General features: G+C 44.6%; 1 protein-coding gene across 3 annotated transcripts in view; it reads right to left on the bottom strand.

The window, feature by feature from the left end:
• Nucleotides 1–24,507, bottom strand: part of LOC119972716 (transcriptional activator GLI3-like) — a 447,347-nt gene that overhangs the window by 163,887 nt on the left and 258,953 nt on the right. For all 3 annotated transcript variants that reach the window (XM_038809920.1, XM_038809921.1, XM_038809922.1), the window contains one exon: nt 8,969–9,074. In XM_038809920.1, coding sequence (XP_038665848.1) covers nt 8,969–9,074 — 106 coding nt within the window. The remainder of the gene's footprint in view (nt 1–8,968; nt 9,075–24,507) is intronic.

Raw genomic sequence — 24,507 nt, 5'->3', positions numbered from 1 at the left:
ATTGGTTACATTTGTTAATCAATTCTAATCAAATTAAATCAGAACAGTTCTTCAATAAACCCACTCAGTGTGTTAGGGACGCAGTTAACCATAAAATGGTTAAATCTATTTGTATTAAAATATTTAAGCTTGCCCTATTACATGGCACAAGTCTATCTTATGAAAGACTAGTTACAGTAAATTTATCTCTTCTGTCTGTAACTTTTATTTCCTATCTCCTGCACTCGTGTTCACTTTTCTATTATCTTCTTTTACGCCTACTGCTGTACTACATTTGTTATTTTGTTAAGATGACACCCCCATCAATCACCTGGTGCTTGTTTATGCAGACAGCAGAGCCTGTGGAAATGCAGCATAAAATTTTCATTATAGGCAATAGTGGTGCTTAAGGAGAGACTGTGACTTTACAAAACAACATCAAGTGTAATGATGACAAATATCAAACATAATTTGGTCCCAGTAAAATCTCTCATCTGATTATCTTTCACGGAGCTCAGCAGCTCTTCCAGTTTTATCATTAGCTCCATTGTCTTCTGTTCTTGAAGCAAACACTGTTACTTTAACATTTTATGCTCAATAGTAATTTCTCTTAATTTTAAGAAAATGGAACAAAAGTATCAAATTCACAGATTTTCAAGCATATATATTTTTATAGTTCTATGATTTTGTAATTATGAAAAGCAAACTTATAAGACATGGTTTTCCCCAACTGAGAGGAGAACACAACTTGTACTTAAACAATGTAATTGTTCATTCTTCACTGTGAATCCAAATTTAACAGACTTCAAATGAACTGGCCCATAATTAACGAGTGAGTAGAACCGACTTGCCATTAATGAGGATAAAGGCAGATAAGACATAAAACCCCTTGAGAGAATACACCAGACCAGTAAAAGTACAAACACCAAAGGTACACGTGTCAGACTCCACAAAAATACATTGGCTATTGCTCTTCCCCCTTTGCTTTGTCCCACGCCATTCCTGCTCCCCCCTCCTTCCGGGACCTACCTACAGCTGCCCCTAGTATGCTAGATAGGCAACATCCCTGAGGACCAAAACCAGAGCTGCATCGGAAACGCCTGCTTGGTGCCCGCAGCAAGCCAAGTGCATTCAAGTGGCAGCGGCCCCTTCATCATCAGAACAATGCGGCTGCTGGTAATCTCTAACAGGCGGCTTCCTAAAAGTTAAAACATACTCCACAGTGTCATGTCAACTCCCAAACTCTGCATTCAAATTTAACTACAAAAATGAAAAAATAAATTATTCACTATTTTCATGGGTGTAAGGATCCTAGAAAGTATGAGGATTGGAATCCTTAATTGATTCGTAGCAAAGTGTACTTGTACAGTACCTTTAGGAATCACAGAATTTACAGTGCAGAAGGAGGCCAGTAGAATTTACAGTGCAGAAGGAGGCCATTCAGCTCATTGAGTCTGCACCGGCCCTTGGAAAGAGCACCCTACCTAAACCCACACTTCCACTCTACCCACAACATCCCAAGGCGCTGGACAGGTCTGTTATAAAGGGGAAATCAACCCCATGCCACTTTTAGGACAGATGATCAAAAAGCATTCGGGGCATTTTGAAGGAGGAAGGGAGTTTGAGAGTCAGGGAGGTTCAGGGAAAAAGTTGCAGTACTTGGGGCCCAGCCAAATGAAAACACGACCACCAATGGTGGAGTATTGAAATTGGGAAAGCGCAGGAAATTGGGAAAGCTCAGGAGATCAGAATTAGAAAAGTGCAGGCACCTCAAGAGTCTTGTGAGGTTGGAGGAGATTAAGAGGTTGGAAGGGCAAAGCCACTGAGAGATTTGAAAACAATTATGAGAGTTTTGAACCAGACGTATTGCTTGGCTAGGAAATAACGTAGGGAATTATGTTGCTACCCAAAATGCCATGGAATTTGGAATCACATCCGTTAGAAAAACAGTTGTAGTTAAGCAACATGATTGAAGCAAAAACTTGACTCTCATCCAGGCTAGTTTGAGGACTGTATTGACAGAGTGACAGAGCATACTTACTGCAGTTTATTTTCCCCATTAAGCAACTGGTCAGAAAGCACTGTCTGGCTGGAGCAGCTAAGAGGAAAATCAGGAATTATTCTCTCAGTTTGTGATTAATAAGAATGCAAAATACTCTGGCATGGGATTTATCATTTTGTATTTTGATTTGGCGTGATTATTTTTACTTAAACAGGGTGCACTGATAAACCATTCTGGGTTCCACAAGCATTCAGAGGTCACTGACCTAAACAGCATGAGATCCTTGATTAGCACGCTCAGCTAAAGCTGAAGAACCTCAAGCTAATGGCCATGGAGTCTTAACCCTTCTGAACAGGCACAAGCCCACACCAAAAGCAAGAACCAGACTGGCCTTCTGTCAGTAATTATATTTTTAAACTGCAACCAACCCAAAGGGTCCGGTTCTTTAACACTTCATGGGTTCAAGGCAGTATATTTGGTTAGGCATTCTAAAGCAACCCGTAAAGGGCTTCACATCCAATTAATTATTTTTTGAAACAATTAAAGTTTTTGTTTTCATGTTTGATACAGCAAAGCACTCCAGTCATGAAAGTAATGTTTCCTTAAAGCTGTATTTCATGGTGCTGCAACCAGTGTTTGCAATGATACAAACACTGCAACTGTTCTGTACGTAACATAAATAGCTTTGAGATAAACGGACCATTAATCTGTTTTAACAGGACTGGAGTATTGCTGAAAAAAGATACAGGATGTCAAAACTTTTTGTCTTGCACTCATCGAGACAGATGAAAGAATACTAAATTTCAAAAGGAACAATATTCTATACTGCACGAGACAAGGTACTCATTAGATGGCAATTAGACTCTGGATTGGTGAAGGCGTTGCATGCAGCAACCACCAGGGAACTATTGACCCTATGCTTTTGTTTCATTCAAGAAAATTGAATTGCATTGCCCGGACATGTTCCAGACAGATCCCAACATATGAATAGATGCAAGTTTCTTTGAAATTTGGCATTTTTGCTCTGTCCTGATGAGTGCAAGATGAATAGTTTCAACAGCATGTCTTCTTTTCAGCAGTAATCTGTTTTTGTTGTTATGGTGAGTGAGGAACATGGTTCGACACCCTGGGCCAGTGCGTGGCCAATTTCAGCCCCACAGGCCTCAGAGTCCTAGCACAGATGAATTAACTAATAATTTGTATAAAGTTTGTGAGATCTTTGTCCCTTGGCTGCTCCAATGACTTTCAGGCACCAGATTTGTAAGTGAAACACCACTGTTTGTTTATAACAACACGAAACGCAATAATTATAATGAACAACGGCCAGCTAATCTACTACTCCTTCCTTTTACCATCCCATCCTCTACCCAAACACACAGAAGAAGTACTACACACACGCACGCACACACACACACACAGGAAGGGGAAAAATAAAAGAGGATTAACATGAAATGGAAGATGAGTGTTGTTGCTTTGGATGTTGACGTCGTTTGTGCAGCAGGCTGTCCTTTCAGGATGTCGAGCGATGAAAAACACCGGTTGAATCATTAATGGGGATCTTCTGCCTGAATCACTCAATCCAAACTCCTAGGCTGTAGGATTCCCTCTGGGGGAGTCACTAACGTTTGTTAACCTGGGCCTTCACTCAACTGAACAAGCCTCAGGCCTGTTTAATTGTGACTTGCTTCCAACTCCACCAGAGTGACCAACAGCTTTTCCAGGGTAAGAGCAGAGTTCCTCACTCTCTGTGATTTCAAAAAGGGTTTTAAACAACTCACCCCACCTGCAGCTGGTGCAGGACTGGATTTTCCTGCAGTTCAAACTGGTTGTGCAGAGAGAAAGGTCTTTACTCTGGACCTTCAGACAGAATCCATCAGGTGAGAGAGAGAGATATCAGAGCTGACCCTCCAGCTTCTGTTCAAAATGAAACTAAAGCTAAGGTGAAGCCTGCCTTTTCAGAACATTCTAGAATGGTATTGAGTGCCAGCTAAGCCCTGGAACAGTCTACTGGCCACCAGCCAAGTCCATCAAGGTGCGCCATCATTGATATCAGACCAACAGCACATCATGCTGGAGGGTTTTTTTTTGTTAAATTAAAGGTGAAGTCCATCTTAAAGGTTAAGGTGCATTTTTGTCCGGGTACAGAAATTGAAATAGCAGAATAACAGAAATTAAAAGAAAAAACAAGAGGTGGATACGGATTAACAGAAGGAACCTTACAACATTGCTCAGAACATCAGGAAAGTTCCCTGTTCTTCCTCCAATAGGTACTGTGGCAGGGACAAGAGTGGCTGAAGAAATGAAATGAAAATGAAATTAAATGAAGATCGCTTATTGTCACAAGTAGGCTTCAAATGAAGTTACTGTGAAAAGCCCCTAGTCGCCACATTCCGGCGCCTGTTCAGGGAGGCTGGTACGGGAATTGAACCATGCTGTTGGCCTGCCTTGGTCTGCTTTAGACATAAAGGACTGAAAACTAGTGGCTGAAAAAAGTTCCAAAGATTTTTTTCGTGATACTGGGTTATTAAATTATAAACACATTTTATGATCTGCAATGAATGCAAATACTTTTATGCCTTATCAAATGGGTGAATTATTATGTTCCTACCCACTTGAAATCTTAATTTCCCCTTTGTTTATCTTCTATTCGCATCTAGGCTGTGTACTAATGACATTGCCCTCTGTCTCCATAATGAAGTCAGTTCGCTAGCCACTGATTTCATCCATCTCGGAAGGTTGGGCCAGACTGTTCTAACCCCAAGATGAGCATCCAATCCCATTTCTGTATAATCAAGATGATTGTTTATTTCCACCTCTGTAATATCACCCACCTCCACCTCTGCATCAGCTCATCAGCTGTTGAAACCTTCATCCATGTCTTTGTCACCTCTAGATTTGACAATACTCATTCACCTCTGGCTGGCCTCCCCACATTCTATCCTCTATAAACTTGGTTATCCAGAACTCTGTTGCATATCCGCAATCTCCAAGTCCAATTCACTTGTCATCCTTATGCTCACTGTCCCACATTGGCTCCTGGTTCAGCAAAGTTTCCACTTTAGAATTCTCGTGCTTCTTTCAAATATCTATAATCTTCACCAGCTCCACAACCCTTCCAAGAATACGGAGCTTTAAAGTCTGGCCTATTATTAAGTCTTGAACACTCCTGATATTAATTGTTCCACCATTGCCTTCAGCTGCCTAGGTCCTAAACTCTGGGATTCTCTCCCTAAACCTCTCCACCTTGCTTGCTTCCTTTAAGACATGCCTTAGAAACCTACCTCTTTGGCAAGCTTGTGGTCATCTGATGTCCCCTTCTGTGGTCTAGTGCCATATTTTGTTTCATAATGCTCCTGTGAAGCACCTTGGGGTATTTTACTACATTAAAGGCTCCTTTATAAATCCAAATTTCTGTTGAAGATCTACGAACTTTAAATAACTGTAATTAATTTCTCCAAAACAAATGGTGGCAGCCACAATCTCCAAACTAACTTACGCTATGCTTCTAAAATTTATGTTTGCTTCATTTTACAAGGATTGTTAATGAAAATTACAAGCTGAGCACTCTGTCGTTTGTCAACGCGGTTGTTTGTGCTCATTTTTAATTATGCAGTTCAATGTTCCTTCATGGTCAATTTTTGAGAATCCAGAGATTAGGGCACGAGTACAGGAAAGGTCTACTGCCCACACAAAGGTTCAGCAAATGGTCTTCCACCCCAAAACCCTCACATGCTGGTCTGAGAGTGAAGCCTTCAGCTCAAGGGTCCACAATAGTCTGAGAAGGAGCTCTCAACTGTTATTGTTTACAGAAGCGCTGGGGTTATTGGGATGAGAAAGAAGTTTGTCCAGCGCAGGCATCACCTAGAAAACAGGTGTCATTGACTGGGGGGAAAAGGGGAAATAAAAGCTGCAGGCATGGTCTTGCAAACTGCGCCATCTGGACCATAAGATATAGGAGCAGAATTAGGCCATTCAACCCATTGCATCTGCTCCACTAGTCGATCATGGCTGATATGTTTCACATCCCCATTCTCCTGCCTTCTCCCTGTAACCCCTGATCACATTATTAATCAAGAACCTATCTCTCTCTGTCTTAAAGATACTGAGTGAATTGGCGTCCTCAGCCTTCTGCGGCAATGAGTTTCACAGATTCACCACCCTCTGGCTGCAGAAATTCTTCCTCATTTCAGTTTTAAAGAATCATCCCTTCAGTCTGAGGCTGTACCCTCGGGTTATAGTCTCTCCTACTATTGGATATGTCCTCTCCACGCCCACTCTATCTAGACCTCTCAGCATTCTGAGGTTTTAAATGATATCCCCCCATATCCTTCTAAACTCCGAGTACTGACCCAGAGTCCTGAACTGTTCCTCCTTTATAACAATTTGAATTAATACACATTGCACAGGAAAGGTTAACTAAAACGGAGTTTCTTCCATTTATTTAGTTTTTAACAACTGTCACAAATTTTACCAGTACTTCTGATTTGTTTGTCTAGTATCTGCCCGGGGTCCTGCACAATGGAAAATGCAGACTGAGGGGAAATAATCTTAAAATCACAGCTAGGTCACGAGATGTGAAATCAGGAAGCACTTTTCCACACACAAGAGTTGTGAAATCTTCACTCCAAAAAGTTAGGACAATTAAAACCTTTCAAGACCGAGTAATAGATTGTTCTTGGGTAAGCATAAGAAGGAAAATGAAGCAAAGGTAGGTAAACAAAGTTTGATAGATTCATTTATGGGATTAATGGATTTTAGAACAGTACAGCACAGAACAGGCCCTTCGGCCCTCGATGTTGTGCCGAGCAATGATCACCCTACTCAAACTCACGTATCCACCCTATACCCGTAACCCAACAACTCCCCCTTAACCTTACTTTTTAGGACACTACGGGCAATTTAGCATGGCCAATCCACCTAACCCGCACATCTTTGGACTGTGGGAGGAAACCGGAGCACCCGGAGGAAACCCACGCACACACGGGGAGGACGTGCAGACTCCGCACAGACATTGACCCAGCTGGGAACCGAACCTGGGACCCTGGAGCTGTGAAGCATTGATGCTAACCACTATGCTACCGTGCTGCCCCGTTTTGTGATTTTAAGGAAAGTGGATCGTGTCTTTAATTCCAACATTAGAATCCAGAAGGCTACGCTGTTTTAGGCTGGTGATTGCAGATTGGCTGACAACAGTACTGACTCTATTTGATTGACTTGACTGGTGGCCCATGAATGAGCTGAAAAGGCTGTATTCTGCCCTGCAACAGACTGTGATTGGATATTGTCTCACCTAGATGCTTTTCAGAGACAAGGCTGAGTTTCTAGTTTCACTTTTGGTTCTGACGTCTACCTGGAGGAGCTCTCATGCCCTCTCTCCAAGATCCGATGGATTTTCCCTAAAAAGAAAATCCAGTGTAAGAGCTCTTCCCTTTCCCCGGTAAGACTGGGTGTCATTTTCTCAGGCCTGCAAGTGATGAAGTCAAACCATGGACAGGAAGCCGGGTTTGATTCGAGCCAAAAGAATCTCAAAAATGGAACATAGGCCTGAAGGTGATCCTTTGAATTGAAGGCCCTGTTTAAAAAAAAGCTGAAGTGTCTCTCCATTAGAAGTCTTACAGCTTGTGAATACTGATGAATGTTTCGGCAAGAAGACCATCATCAACTTTAAAAGAGAGGCTTTGATCAATCCCTGCTGGAAGGAACACATCATCTGAAGCAAGAACTTAATCCTTATGTATTACTTTAACCCTTTCCACTCCTCTGTCATTGTCTATCTTGTGTGTGTGTGGGTAGAGGGTGGGATAGTTGAAGGGAAGGTGCGTAGTAGGTTAGTTTGTTTATTATCCACCTGAAATTACTGCATGTTTCATTTTTATTTCTGTTACGAATAAACGGTAATTGTGTTTCAACTTACAAACCTGGTGATTAAATTTTTGGGCAGGCAAAATCCTAATTTCAGGAATTTTTATATAAATTATTGGTTAATTCACTTGTGTTGGGGCTCCGTGGCCTGTGGGGTTAAAATTGACTGCACACTAGCCCAGGGTGTTGTAACAACACAAGTTTGTCCACAGACTTTATATAGGCTTTCGAGCAGCAATTGTTGGTTATTAGGAATCTATTTAGGTGCAGCAATATTTACTGGGGACCTGGGATACAGATGAACATGGCAAGCAATGGTGTATCTCCTCAACCAGGTTGAAGAAACCTGATTGAGGGGAAGTGTCTGATTTTAACCTATTCAAAACCCATTCACTTCAAAGTTGAAATCAGGCTCGCAGAGTCTGAGCCACGAAGCATAAATGAGAACGTTTAATCCAATGCCAAATCATATGCAGAAAGTGAAATAAAGAGACTGAAAGAAAAATTGGATTGAGAGGGGCAAGAGATTTAAAGTTTTATTTTAATGAATCATCTCCAACAATAACTAAAATCTGAATGAATTATACTCCACACTTCTAAAAGTAAATTTTCAGAGCCAGATAGGTCGTTTGGCAATAATTAAGACCTGCCATATTAAAAATTCACTTACACTATAACGAACAAGCTCCAACTTTTTCTGTATTCAGTGGGTGCCTCATGGTTAGGAACTACAATGCCACACTATTCCCTGTGTGTAAATGCTGAATCTTTTGGCTGAATACCATCTAAATAAAGTTCCTGGAGTAGCAAGCAACCTGGACAGCAACATCCTGATTCTCATATTTAACTACATATGACATCCCTGGAAGTTGTCTGATTTACTCTTTAATAGCAGTGAACGCTGATAGGCTCACCATTATTTTTACCAGCAAGACCTAGGCCAATGTTTAAAGACAAATAAGTTGTTGAAGTGAACACTCCGGCTTCATAAAAAACAGTTTAAAGCAGGTACTGACAATGATATTTGCTTTTCAAACAATATTATCCCAGTCCAGAAAAGCAATTAATCACATAAATTCGACTGTAAATTTTACTTTATCCAGGACATTGATGGATCATACTCACATGTGTACCGGGGCAAGAGGTGATGGGTCATAATGGTAACGTCCTTCATGATGTCTGGCATCGATTGGAACAGGTGGGTGGAAGGATGGGAAAAGGGGATGTGGAGCTGTAAAATAAGAAAATAAGAGACATGAGGATTACAGGGAAATCTCAAAGCACACTTCATTATTAGACTGAAATTTAGCGTTGCATTAATTGACAGACCACTGTTAACAAGTCAACATTTAATTTACATATGTATATTTGAAGAAGGTAGACCATTGTTTAATACCATGACCCGAATCAATTTTATTTCAGTTCAATTTAATAGTGTCAGCTTTGGTTTAATTGTAATAATAATAATCTTTAATGTCACAAGTAGACTTACATTAACACTGCAAGGAAGTTACTGTGAAACGCCCCTAGTTGCCATATTCCGGCGCCTGTTCGGGTACAAGGAGGGAGAATTCAGAATGTCTTTCGGGACTTGTGGGTGGAAACCAGAGGATCCAGAGGAAACCCACGCAAACACCAGAAGAATATGCAGACTCCGCACAGACAGTGACAGTGACCCAAGCCGGGAATAGAACCGGTGACCCTGGCGCTGTGAAGCAACAGTCCAAACAGTCCTTGAAGAATAAAGGAATAAAGGGTTTTGGTGTTCGGGCAGAAAAGTGGAGCTGAGTCCACAAAAGATCAGCCATGATCTCATTGAATGGCGGAACAGGTTCGAAGGGCCAGATGGTCTACTCCTGCTCATAGTTCTTATGCTCTAACCACTGTGCTACTGTAGCATTCTCACCTGTGAATCAGATGTTTGGGTGTTCAAGTTCAACTCCAGGGACTTGAGCACAAAATCTACTTTTAATAAGCATCCAAAGAGTTACCCTTCACTTTTAGAAGCTTTGGTTAAATCACCAGATATTTTAGCGACTGTCCGCGGAGCTAAGTCACACAATTCAACATAACTCAATTATCAATAAAACATTTACTTACAGAAAATTACCAAACCTACTGATTTACAAGATTTAATTTCAACTTGTTATAGTTTGTATATTTTGGGCATGGTAAATGAGATGGTAAACCAGATGATTTATTAGCAATCCCTTCTGATGACAATGCAATGGGGCAATTCAAGTAAATTGAATAAGAATAACGAGTGCAAGGGATTGAGGCTACTGGACCTCTATATTCCTGCTGAGAGGAACTAGAATACCGTTCTTTACTGTCAAGTTAGAAAAACTGTGACACTGACAGGCAACGAGTGATAGTGCAATACACACAAGCCATGTCATAATCAGCTTTGATAAAAAGTAATCAATATTTCAACTAACTAACGGCATATTTTTTCTTATACTTATAATACTGAGAATGTACAGGCTGCTGTGATAGTGAGGTCTGCAAGATAGGAAATCCCCACACTTGAGCCCTGCCCCGTGCTGACCTGCTAGTGCACATGTGTAGGAGCAATACATTGTTCCAAAAGTTGGACAGGTTTCCTTTTGACTTCTTCAGCAGGTAGTGACCTCTGTTAGACCAGAAGGCCAGACTGTATGTTTCCCCCTGCCCACCCCACAATCACCATGATAAAATTGTTCACTCGCAATTATGTCTTTAAGAATTATATACCAAGTGAAATGGTGGATATCATCAAAAAAATGTAAACCAGTCAAGAGTGCGTGCTGAAGGAGGAAGATGGCAGAGGGGCAGAATAGGAAAAAAAAAGGAGATACTCAGATGGAAGTTATAACTCCTGGGCAGAAAAGTGCTTAAGCAAGTCCCAGATTGATCTGCAAGAGCAGCAGGCTATTAATCTGCAACAACAGCAAGCTATTTTTGATGGTTGGACTTCATTAATGTGGTTGGGAAGTTAGTGTCTATGAGTCTCAAAAGGCCATTTGTTGGATCTAAGCTCAGAATGGGGACTGGAAGGGACAGTGAGGGTAGGGGGTCAGATCAGTGTGGGGAAATGTTTAAGTACAGTCAGGGAGGCCTACATTTACCCTGTGTGGTACATTAGTTCTCAAGGAACCAATTATTCAGTCGAAGAACTTGGAGTGCTACTTTAAAAAAATAAAACTGGGAGTTATGCCAGTCGACCAAAGGCAACATGAACAGCTGGCAACAAACTAGAACAGATCTACAAGCAGAAAATCCAACCATGGAGCCATCAAACATAGGGAGAGCAAGGTGTTCACTCCAGGCAGGCCTGCAAAAGGCAGGAGGACAGGGACAGCAGGTAACAATCCTGTGTTTCCTTTATATAATCATACAGTTTTCTCACTTACTCTACCACAGAAGTATATGCAGTTCATACAGTTTTTGTAGTAACAGCTCATTTCACCTTCAGAAATAAGATGGGTCCTTCACACAAGATCTACCATTTTAAGGAACGTGGAACCAAAGTGGGCTCCAATTTTGTCTGCTTCACGATTACAGTTTCTCAGGATGATTAATGGGAGTACCCTGTACTTGATTCACTGTATACTCAACAAAGGTTTACAATATAGCTAACAAGAAATATTCAAAGCATACAGAAGGAACCTTTAACACCAGCAGTCGGGATGTTAAAAATCTGTTGAGTGAATGTTTTGCAAAAGAAACTATCCAAAGGCAAGCCGGAACATATACACAAGCACTTTAACTGTCACAAATGGAACAAATCCAATGAATTTCATTACCATCAGAACTCAACTATAAATAAATGAACTCAGCTCCTGGAGCAATTGTTCATTTCTGCCCCGTTTTCCACACCGCAGCTTTGAGCCACAAAACAGAGACAGTCCATCATACTGCACAGTCTGCTTAGGACAAACCCTTGTGACTGGAAGTGGCCTGCATCACTAGATCCAGCATAATTATCCGTCTCGTGACTTATTATTCACACATGAACAATACATCTGGAGAACATCATAACTCAAGTGTCTGTGTAATAAGTTACTGTACTGTTACCATCTTCTGTTGCAGCTCTTGACAAAATGCCACATGATGACTTTTCCAAAGTCAGGCTAAAACTGCTGAAGCAGAACAAAATGCCACTAAACCTCCATACCTGCTATTTATCATACAATTTCCTGACTGATGGTTTCACAAACCAGCTGCTAAGTGCTGTGTACTCTACTGTCAGGAAACTAACATGCTAAATGGAAGACAGCGAGAGTAATGGGGAGAAGCAGTAGAATCAATTTTACTCTAGGAATTAGTTCTTGCAGAATTTTAATGCTAACTGCACTCCAAAGCACTTCAAATTGAATAGTTTTTTTGCCACTGAATGTGGTATATGCATGTATCAAAAGGCATTTTTTCATATCAGTCACACCTATAAAATTGTCTTGCGTGAAATAAGATTAGCTTTAAGCCAGGGCTGTCCAAGGTATTTGTTTCCTCTGTGGGTCTCATCTCGAGGGCCGCATCCACATTCCCTACGTTACAAAGTAACACTTCAGAAGTATGCCAATGATTGCAAAGCACTTTGGGATGTCCTGAGGTTATGAAAGGAGCCACATAATTGCAAGTCTTTCTTCAGATTTAAGTTAAATGTCAGTTTTGGCTCAGTGATGACACTCGTGGCTTCTGAATCAGAAGTCCCATTCCAGAAGCTTGAGCACATAATCTAGGCAGACATTTCCCTGTAGTACCCAGAAAGTGCTGCACTGTCGGAGGTTCCACCTTTAAGATAAGACTGTAAACCAAGGTGCCATCTGTCTTTGTTAGGTGGATGCAAAACATTGCACAACATTATTTAAAAAGAGCAGGGCAGTACTCCCAGTGTCCGAGGCAAGAGTTATTCCTCAAACTCCATCGCTAGAACAGAACATGGTCCTTATTTCACTGCTGTTTGTCGGTCCTTGCTGTGCACAGCTTGGCTGCTGTGTTTCTTACAATACAAAAGTGGTGACCATGGACTTTCACGTGTTGGTGCATGGTTATGCTTGGCAAGATGCAGCAGTGGTTTGCCTTCTGTAGTTTCTGGCTGACCAGTAGATGCTCTCATTCTTACCATCAGCCAGAAGCATTTGGAAGGATTTGCAGGTTGATAATCAACCCTTGTTGGCCAGGTTGTGACTGCACCTTTCTTAGCCATCAAGTCCTGGTATGGGACTCAAACCTGGAGATTCTGGCTCAGAGGCAGGGATGCTGCAGTGTGCACCATAAGACCTCTTACACAAAAGCGGCTGCATTTCTAAAATAATTAATTTGACTGCACGGTGCTTTGGAACTTCCTGAGGTCATGAAAGTTGCTCTATAAGTGCAAGTGCTTTTTTTGATGAATTAGACTGGTAGGTCGGGTCGATAGAAAAGTGTGCAGAATTTTATCAAAAATTTAGACTCATCGACGTTTATAGCATGGAAACAGTGCCTTTGGCCCACCTTGTCCATGCCGCCCAGTTTCTATCACTATGCTAGTCCCACTTGCCCACATTTGGCCCATATCCCTCTATACCCACCCTGCCCATGTAACTGTTTAACTGTTTTTTAAAGGATAAAATTGTACCAGCCTCTATCACTGCCTCTGGCAGCTCGATCCAGATGCTCATCCCCCTCTGTATGAAGAATTTCCCCTCTGGTCTCTTTTTGTATATCTCCCCTCTCACCTTAAACCTATGCCTTCTAGTCCTAGACTCCTCTACCTTTGGGAAAAGATGTTGACTATCTACCTTATCTATGCTCCTCATTATTTTATAGACCTCTATAAGATCACTCCTACACCTCCTATGCTCCAGGAAAAAAAGTCCCAGCCTATCCAGCCTCTCCTTATAGCTGAGACCATCAAGTCCTGGTAGCAGCCTCGTAAATCTCTTCTGTGCACTGTCTAGTTTAACAATATCCTTCCTACAATAGGGTGACCAGAACTGAACACAGTATTCCGTGTGTGGTCTTACTGATGTCTTGTGCAACTTCAACAAGACATCCCAACTCCTGTATTTAATATTCTGACCAATAAAACCTAGCATGCTGAATGCTGTCTTCACCACCCTGACCACCTGCGACTCCATCTTCAGGGAGCTGTGAACCTGTACCCCTAGATATTCCAAATTTGGAGCGGTGTGCATCTACTCTTCTGAATAAGAACCATGAACAAACAATATTTACTAAGGAAAAGCAGGATGCTGGCTCAGATCCTTATTTGCGTTAGGATCACCCTTTGTCCAGCAGCACATTATTTCAACCTTTCTGATTGGCGTGAACCTGCTTGGTTCTATTTGGCAATGCAGGATTTCAACACATAAATTAAGCTGACACTTCAGTGCAGCAGTCAGTGTGAGTGCCGCATTGCCTTTGAATCCGAGGGTTATATCAAGGCCCCATTAGTTTGTTCAGGTATATGTTAAAGATCCAATGGCACTGCTGAAGAGGAACAGGAAGCTTTATGCATCCTGGCCAAACATTAATCTCTCAACCAAAACCACAAAAAAGACAACCTATTAACTAATAATTTATCTCAGTTGCTGTTTGCGGGACCTCACTATTTAGAATTGGTGTTTGCAGTTGCCTTCATTTTTTTTAGAAAATTATTTTTATTAAAACTTTTGTCAAAAACATTTTTTTTTTGATTAACCGTTCTCAGCAATTAACATAACAAAATAAATGTTAACCATATATACAGAGAAAAGAACAATACTACGTAACAATCCCCCCCCCCCCCACAACCCGGGATGCTGCTGCTACTGACCTTTACTGCTCTACCAGAAAGTCGAGGAACGGCTGCCACCTCCGAGAGAAACCAGTCATGGACCCTCTCAAGGCAAACTTTATTTTCTCGAGACTGAGAAACCCAGCCATGTCACTAACCCAAGTCTCTGCACTCAGGGGCTTTGAGTCCCTCCACAGTAAATGGATCCGTCTCCGGGCGACCAGGGAGGCAAAGGCCAAAACATCGGCATCTTTCGCTCCCTGAACTCCCGGCTCTTCCGACACACCATAGATCGCTATCTCTGGATTTGGCACCACCCGCGTGTCCAAGATCTTGGACATTACCTAGTAATCCCTGCCACAATCCCTTAAGAGCCGGGAATGCCCAGAACATATGGACATGATCTGCAGGGCTTCCCGCACACCTCGCACATTTATCCTCAACCCCAAAGAGCTTGCTCATCCTGGTTGCCGTCATGTGTGCCCGGTGGACCACCTTAAACTGGAGTAAGCTAAGCCTGGCACATGATGAAGAGGAATTGACCCTGTTTAGGGCATCCTCCCACATGCCCGCATCCAACTCCCCGCCTAGCTCCTCCTTCCATTTGCCCTTAAGTTCCTCCACTGTGGCTTCACCCGCCTCCCGAAGTTCCTGGTAGATGTCCAACACCTTCCCCTCCCCTACCCAGGTGCCGGAGACCACCCTATCCTGTATCCTGCATAGGGGTAGCAGCGGAAATGACACCACCTGTTTTTTGAGAAAGGCGCGTACCTGAAGGTATCTGAAAGCATTTCCAGGGGGCAAACTGAATTTCTCCTCCAGGCTTTCAGGCTGGGAAAGGTCCCGTCTGTGAACATGTCCCCCATCCTTTTAATACCTGCCCTATGCCAGCTTTGAAACCCTCCGTCTATCTTGCCCGGGACAAATCTGTGATTGTTGCGTATCGGGGTACAAACTGAGGCTCCCTCCGCTCCCCTGTGCCTTCTCCACTGACCCCAAATCTTTAATGCCACCACCACCACCGGACTGGAGGAGTAGTGCGCCGGCGAGAACGGCAGAGGTGCCGTTAGAAGTGCCCCCAGGCTGGTACGTTTGCATGAGGCCATCTCTAACCACACCCACGCCGACCCCTCCCCTAATACCCATTTCCTAATCATGGCTATGTCAGCCGCCCAGTAGTAGCTGCAAAAGTTCGGCAGCACCAGCCCCCCCCCCCCCCCCGACTGCGCTCCAGGTACAGTCTCTTTACTTGCGGGGTCTTATTTGCCCATATGAATCCCGAAGTGATCTTGTTCACCCGCTTAAAGGACTTAGGGGTGATGATGGGAAGGCACAGAAGACGAACAAGAATCTGGTAACGGTCTGCACCCTCCCCACTAAAGAAAGCGGGAGATGTCCCACCTTTTGAAGTCCCCCTCCATCTGCTCTACCAGCCGAGATAGATTAAGCTTGTGGAGGGCATCTCACTTTGGAGCCACTTGTATCCCGAGGTACCGAAATCTCTTCTCAACCATCTTCAGCTGGAGCTCTCCCAGTCTCTTTTCCTGCCCCTTAGCTTGGATCACAAACATCTCACTTTTCTTCTCGTTTAGCTTGTACCCCGAGAAATTTCCAAAGTCCCTCAGAATCTGCAGGACCTCCCCCATCCCCTCTAGTGGGTCCGAGATGTACAGGAGCAGATCATCCGCGTAAAGCAAGACCCGATGTTCCTTGCCCCCAAATCAACCCCTGCCAGTTCTTTGAAGTCCGCAGCGCTATAGCCAGCAGCTGTATCGCAAGGACAAATAATAACGGGGAGAGGGGGCACCCCTGCCTCGTCCCCCGGTGGAGCCTAAAGTATTCCGACCTCACCCTGTTCGTGCACACACTTGCCATGGGGGCCTGGTAGAGTAGCTGGACCCAACCTATGAACCCCTCATCGACTCCGAACCTTCTTAGCGCTTCCTACAGGTACTCCCATTCCACCCGGTCAAAGGCTTTCTTTGCGTCCATCGCCGCCACTACTTCTGCCTCCCCTCCCTCTGAGGGCATCATGATGATGTTTAGGAGCCTCCGTACATTGGAGTTCAATTGCCTGCCCTTGACAAAGCCTGTCTCATCCTCCCCTATCACTCCAGGGACACAGTCCTCAATCCTAGCAGCCAAGATCTTGGCCAGCAGTTTGGCGTCTACCTTCAGGAGCGATATCGGTCTAGAACATCCACACTGTAGCGGATCTTTCTCTCATTTGAGGATGAGTGAAATTGAAGCCTGTGACATTTTTGGGGGGAGGGTCCCTCTCTCTTTGGCCTCATTAAAGGACCTTAGCAGGAGTGGGCTCAGCAGCTCCGAAAATTTCTTGTAGAATTCTACAGGATAGCCATCCGGCCCCGGGCCTTGCCCGACTGCATGTTCCCTAGACCCTTTAACATCTCCTCCAACTCTGTCGGGGCCCCCAGTCCCTCCACCAGATCCTCTTTCACTTTTGGAATCCCCAGCTGGTCCATGAATTGCTTCATCCCCTCCCCTCCCAGCGGCGGCTCCGACTCATACATTTTACCGTAGAACGCCCTAAAGATTCTGTTCACCCCCTCTGGGTCTATGACCGTGTTGCCCTCCTTATCCCGTACTTCCCCAGTTTCCTTCGCCCTCAGTCGGGCGAATGTCCACGGGTCTACGCCTCCCACCTATTCCACGAGTCCCCTCAGTTCTTTAGCCGCCCGCTGGTCGCTTCCCCGACCTGGGGTTTGAACGGTCCAATACAGGGTCTATAAGTGTGTTAAAGTCACCCCCCATAACCAGATTGTGCGAGTCTAAGTCCAGAATTTTACCCAGCGTGCATTTCATAAATTGGATGTCGTCCCAGTTCGGGACATAAATGTTCACAAGCACCACCTGAGTCCCCTGCAGTTTCCCATGACCATTATGTAGCAGCCCTGTGATCCCGAACCCCCAAGTCAAGCACCCGCGTGACACTGGCTCTCCCCCCATTATGCTTCGGTGAGTCAGCTGACCCATGCTGACCCCAGCTGCTCCCATCTTTGTCTCCGAATATTCAGATGCCTCATTTTTTGGGCCCCTCTCTCCCTGCAGAAAGCCCAACTTATCTGCTGCGACGGCCCCCAAACAACATTTTCCGCCCCCCTCCCCCAACGACATAAACAGCAAACCCCGGGCGCAAACCCGGCCCCACAAAATAAACGGCTCCAGCTCCCAGGAGAGCAGCCCTAAGTGTAGGGCCCTCTCCTCCCTCTGCAGCCGAGCTCTGCAAAAGCCGAAAACATGGCCAAAGAAACAGGGAACAAACAAAAATAAGAGGAAACAACATAACGTCGCTGCCTCCGGCTATTCGCCAATTACCATCCCCACCAGAGCATATCGTCCCAGTGCGGCTGTCCTTTAGGTCGAGTCCAACTTTTCTTGCTTGATAAAATTCCACGCCTCATCCAGTGTATCAAAGTAATGGTGGCGATCTTGATATGTGACCCACAGCCTCGCCGGATGCAGCAGCCCCAACTTCACCCCCTTTGCTGTGGTGGGCCACCTTAGCCCGGTTGAATCCAGCGTGCCTCTTGGCCAGTTCTGCTCCTATCCTGGTAAACGCAGATTACGCTGTTCTCCCACCTGCTGTTCCGCTCCTTTTTAGCCCATTGCAGGACTTGTTCCTTATCTGAGAAGCGGTGGAACCGTACCACCATGGCCCTCGGCGGTTCATTCGTTTTGGGCTTCCTTGCAAAGACTCGGTGCGCCCCCATCCAGTTCCAAAGGCCAAGGGAATGCTCCTGACCCCATCAGGGTCCTCAGTAACGTGGTCACGAATGCGCTCGCATCCGACCCCTCCGTACCCTCAGGTAGGCCCAGAATGTGCAGGTTTTGCCTCCTGGACCTGTTTTCAAGGTCTTCCAGCCTCTCCTGCCACTTCTTATGTAGGGCGTCGTGTGCCTCCACGCTGACGGCCAGGCCTAGTATCTCGTCTTCATTATCCGAGACCTTTTTCTCAATCTCCTTGATCGCCTTCTCCTGCATTATCTGCGTCTCTACCATTTTCTCCATTGAGGCCTTCATTGGAGCCAGCATCTCCGTTTTCAGATCAGGAAAGCAGCTTCTAAGGAACTCCTGCTGTTCCCGTGACCACTGGGCCCACACTGCCTGATCCAAGCCGGCCGCCATTTTCTGTTCCCGCGCCCGTTCCTGCTGCTTCTCGCTGGTCGTTTGTTTGGCCGTCCTGCTCCTGGTCCCCTCCATCAACTGCTGTGGGGAGCCTTCTAGCGCCGTTTGCCTGCTGATTTGTGCCGAAAAGGGGCCGTCAAAGCTCCTTAAAAGGGCCCGTTAGCGGCGGGAGCTGCCAAAAACGTGACCTACCGATGCATGGCCGCCACCGGAAGTGTGCAGTTACCTTCATAATAGGAGCACTCATAAATGATTAATTGGTTGTGAAAAGCCTTTGGACGTCCTGAAGAATGCTAAATTACAAAATGGTTGCAAATTCTTTCTTTATTGAGATTGGAAACAATGTTTTAATCCCCATCAAAAATTCGAGCCCAAAGTATTTTTCATGGCAAAACCAGAATGCCAGATACGCCTAATGCACATCTCCTCTCCGCTAGCTCCCCTGCCTTGGGCTCAATTTTTTGCTTTGTGAAAATCTTACCAATGTGTTTATTTTAGGAAGAAAATGAACGGAGTTAAAAAATAAACGATCACACGAACAGGAAAAGCATCATCCTTTTCTCAAATAGACTTTCCTATCTCCCCATTGGGAAAGAGACCGTCTCACTGGTCAGTTTTCAGTATTTAAAAAAAAGGTTATTTTACATGGAGTGTTCATGAAATAGCCAAATCCATCCAAATATTTTGAGACATTAAGAGCGCACTTTTGAAAGCAGGAAGTTTATAGTATTTTACCCCAAGATAAACATCTTTACATCTTATTACTCACCGAATAATGCCAAATATTTGACAGCCATGTATGGTTAAGATAATAGGAAAGGAAATAATTTTGACAATTTACCTTTGTAAAGCGCCTTTGACAGGAGCCCCAAGCTACTCGGCAGGTGTGTTATCAAGCAATAGTTTTTGACACAGCATACAAATCAGAGCAGATGGCCAGAGATGTGTTCAAAGATATAGGTTTTAAGACGGAGGACAGATAGGTCAGCAGGCAGAGAGATTAGGGAAGGAATCCTAGGGATTAACTGTGAATGGTGGAGTGGTACAAATTGGGGCTGCATAGGAGGCCAGAATTGGTGGGGCACAGTAGTCTAGGAGGGCTGTAGATCTGGAGGGGTTTACAGGGAAGGGCAAGATTTGAAAGCAAGGATGAAAATTTTAAAAATGAGGTTGTAACAGGCACCAATGTGGTTACTGAGCAAAAGAGTGATGGGTGAACATGACTTGATTCAAGTTGGGATACAGGCAGCAGACCGTTGGTCGGAAGCCAGCCAGGAAGTCATCGGAATAGTCAAGTTGATAGGCCGTGTTCGCGTGGGTTTCCTCCAGGTGCTCCGGTTTCCTCGCACGAGTCCTGAAAGACGTACTGTTAGGTAATTTGAACATTCTGAATTTTCCCTCAGTGTACCCGAACAGGCGCCGGAATGTGGCGACTAGAGGCTTTTCACAGTAACTTCATTGCAGTGTTAATGTGAGCCTACTTGTGACAATAAAGATTATTAAAGATTAATTAACATGCAGACTCCACACAGACAGTGACCCAAGCCAGGAATCGAACCTGGGACCCTGGAGCTGAGAAGCAACAGTGCTACCCACTGTGCTACAAATGGTGGAGGAGCTGTATGGGCGAATTTAAGGACAGAACCTGACATGATACTTTTGGAATATATTGTTGAGCGGCAACTTGTAGATGAGAAAAAGAAAGAAGCCAAAGATAAATCCTTGGGGGTCTCCAGTGAGAACGGTGCAAGAGGAAGAGAAGTCACTTCAAGTGGAATCATCAATGTGGAAAATTGTCCAGATCTGTCCTGTACACAAAAAGCAGGACAAGTCCAACCCAGCCAATTACCACCCCAATAATCTACTCTCGACCCATCAGTAAAGTGATGGAATGGATCCTTCAGTGCCATCAAACAGCACTTTCTTAGCAATAACCTGCTAATTGACGGTGTTTGGGTTCAGTCAGGATCACTCAGGTCCTGACCTCTTTACAGTCTTAGTTCAAACCTGGAAAAAGAGCTGGACCTCCAGCCCTCGACAGTAAGGCAACATTCAACAGAGTATGGCATCAAGGAGCCCTAGCAAAACTGAAATCAATGGGAATTAGGGGGAAAACTCTGCTTGTTTGAGTCATACCTAGCACAAAGGAAGATGGTTGTGGTTGTTGGAGGTCAATCACCTTCGTTCTAGGCCAACACTGCTGGAACTCCTCCAAGGCCTACCCATCTTCAACTGCTTCATCAATGACTGTCCGTATCACAAGTGGGGATGTTTGCACAATATTCAGCATCTTTTCTCATTCCCCACATACTGAAGCAGTCTACATCCAAATGCAGCAAGACCTGACCAACATCCAGGTTTCGGCTGACAAGTGGCAAGTAACATTTACGCCACACAAGTGCCAGACAATGACCATCTCCAACAAGAGAGAATTGTGCCATTGTCCCTTGACATTCACTGACATTACCATCGCATGAATCCCCTACTATCAACGTTCTTGGTGTTGACCAGAAACTGACTGGACTAGCCATATAAATATCATGGTTCCAAAAGCAGGTCAAAGACTAGAAATCCTGCAACAAGTTACTCATCTCTCGACCACCGCCCCCCCCCCCCCCCCCCCCCCCCCCCGCCCCGCCAACCCCCTGCAAGCCAGTCTACCATCGACAAGCCACAAATCAGAAGTGTGATGGAATGCTCACCACTCAAGAAGCTCAACACCATTCAGGACAAAGCAACCCACTTGATTGGCATCCCATCCACAAATATTCATTCCCTCAACCACCGATGCACAGTGGTAGCAGTATGTACGATCTACAAGATGCACTGTATAGGAACTCACCAAGGCTCCTTCACCAGCACTTTCCTAGCTCACGACTGCTACTATCTAGAAGGACAAATGTAGAAGATGCCCTAGAAGACCACCACCTGGAATTTCCCCTCCAAACCACATCATCCTGCCTTGAAAATATATTGCCATTCCTTCCACGTCATTGGTCCATAATCCTGAAACTCCCTCCTCAACAGATCTGTGGGTACATCAGCAGTTCATGAAGGCAGCTCATCACCACCTTTTCAAGGGCAATTAGTGATAGATAATAAATGCTGATCTAGACAGTAATGCCCACATCCCATGAATGAATAATAAAAGTGAGTCTCTGGGTATGATTAGATAAACAGAAATAGCATCAGATAAGGGCAATACCACTCAGCTGAAAAACTAAAATATACTGGAGGAGAATGATGTGGTCAGTTCTGTCAAAGACTGCAGAAAATTCAAGAAGGACAAGCAGTAACTGTTTACAACAGTCAGTGACATAGGATGTTATTTGTAATTTTTATAGTAAAACTAAAGTCACCGTCGTCCCAGATGACCATAGGCTAATTTCCCCTTTGAAGGGGAGAGCAGACTGGTAGTGATCTAATCCGAGGATCACCACACCTCAATTGAGCGACAAGGTTAACAAGGCAGGCCTTCATGGATAACCTTGGCCAATACAGGAATTCAGCCAGCACTATTGGCCTTGTAAGACCTGAACTTCAGCACTGTGGTGGGGTGAAAAATCGGATTAGAAGGATTTAAACAGTTGTGGGATAGATTAGTATGGATTTGAGGGGAGCATCATGTTCACAGACATTTCAGTGGAAAGGGAGGCTAGAGATGGGTTGGCAATTTGGAAGAATACTGAATAAATAAACCCTCGTCTCAAAAGGGTGAGGCATTCTCCTAAAGCAAAAGACAGCAGTAGGTTCCATTGAAAATAACAGCAAGAATGTTACTGCCTTGGGTCAGTGCTTCCATTGAAGCAAAATATTCTAGTACTGTGGACTTGTGCTGAGGTTCAGATTTTCTACCAACTTAGGGGCAGCACGGTAGCATGGTGGTTAGCATAAATGCTTCACAGCTCCAGGGTCCCAGGTTCGATTCCCGGCTGGGTCACAGTCTGTGCGGAGTCTGCACGTCCTCCCCGTGTGTGTGTGTGGGTTTCCTCCGGGTGCTCCGGTTTCCTCCCACAGTCCAAAGATGTGCGGGTTATGTGGATTGGCTATGCTAAATTGCCCGTAGTGTCATAAAAAGTAAGGTTAAGGGGGGGGTTGTTGGGTTACGGGTATAGGGTGGATACGTGGGTTTGAGTAGGGTGATCATTGCTCAGCACAATACTGAGGGCCGAAGGGCCTGTTCTGTGCTGTACTGTTCTATATGCTGGTGGGACAGCACCCTGGCCATTCATATACCAGGGTGATATGGAGAGGAACTCATGTATACAAAGAACTGGAATCTCAGAGCCAGCTGGCATCCACAAGTGCGGCACAACCAGGACCAGAACCTACACATTGCAAAGGATGAATAAGCATTCAAAAAGTACCTTTAATGGCCTCATGATGCCCCAAACACGTCACAGTCAATTAAGTACTTTTGAAGTATAATCACTTTTGTGAAGTAGAAAGCACGGTAGATAATTTGTGCATAGGATGGTCCCATAAACAGCAACAAGGTAATCACCTGTTTTTGGTGTTGGGTGAGGGATAAATGTTGTCCAGGACACTTGGAAAAGCACCATTGTTCTTCTTTGAAGAATGTCATAGGATTTTTCTGCTTCCACCTAAGTGTTGCAACTTCTTAATCAGTCCCTCAGGGTTGAGAATGACTTGCTTCCATGCTGGTCCAATGGGCTCTGAGGTGGCTGATATGTCCATTGTGTGATCTGCATGCAGGATAAATAGTGTTTGAAGACTTGGGTGGATGAGTTGTTTGGAAGTTTGTGCACTCTCTCCAATGACTTGACTTTGCCTCTGTGCGGTCTCAAAGAACTCTCTCATCATGTTCGGTGCCATCCCAAATGAACCTGGTCCATTTTGGTTGGCGATTGGCCAGTGGGCAGCACGGTAGCATTGTGGTTAGCACAGTTGCTTCACAGCTCCAGGGTCCCAGGTTCGATTCCCGGCTTGGGTCACTGTCTGTGCAGAGTCTGCACGTTAGCCCCATGTCTGCATGGGATTCCTCCGGGTGCTCTGGTTTCCTCCCACAGTCCAAAGAAGTGCAGGTTAGGTGGATTGGCTATGCTAAATTGCCCTGAGTGTTCAAAAAGGTTGGGTGGCGTTGCTGGGTTACGGGGATAGGGTAGAGGTATGGGCTTGGGGAGGGTGCTCTTTCCAAGGGCTGGTGCAGACTCGATGGGCTGAATGGCCTCCTTCTGTACTGTAAATTCTGTAAAATTCTATGCATTCCCATAATTCAGCAGAGTTGTTTGACATCTTCAGGAATACTTTGAGGACATCTCTAAGGTGATCCCGCTGTCCTTCTGGGGGTCTCCTATATGACAGAGTTCAGAGTAGAACAGTTGCTTTGGGAATTTGATGTCAGGCTTACAAATGACATGCCCTGCCCAGGAGGAGTGATTAACACCTTGGTCGTGTTAGCTTGGGAGAGTGCGTCCTTTCTTTCTTTCTTCCTGGACTGCCTTTCTTGTCATCAGATTTGGAGCATCATGTGAAGGCATCGCTGATGCTATTTCTCCAGTGCTGTGAGGTCATCCAAGTCTCTGGAGCTTATCAGAGTGTAAGGGTCACTGCTGCTCAGTAAGTAGTGATCCTATTCTCAGTCTTGAGATCCTAAACTTATCAAAGTCTACTTTTATTCAGGCGGCTGAATGCTGAGCTGGCACATTGGAGGCAATGATAAGTTTTGTTATCCAAGTCTGTCTTCATTAAGGGGAGGCTCCCAAGATACTGCTGTTGTTCTTAATTGATAAACTGAAGCATTGTGCTTTGAGAG

The sequence above is a fragment of the Scyliorhinus canicula genome, chromosome 10, assembly GCF_902713615.1.
Source record: "Scyliorhinus canicula chromosome 10, sScyCan1.1, whole genome shotgun sequence".
NCBI classification, from domain to species: Eukaryota; Metazoa; Chordata; class Chondrichthyes; order Carcharhiniformes; family Scyliorhinidae; genus Scyliorhinus; species Scyliorhinus canicula.
Note: the sequence above shows the minus strand (reverse complement) of the source record. Positions and strands in the feature narration are given on the sequence as shown.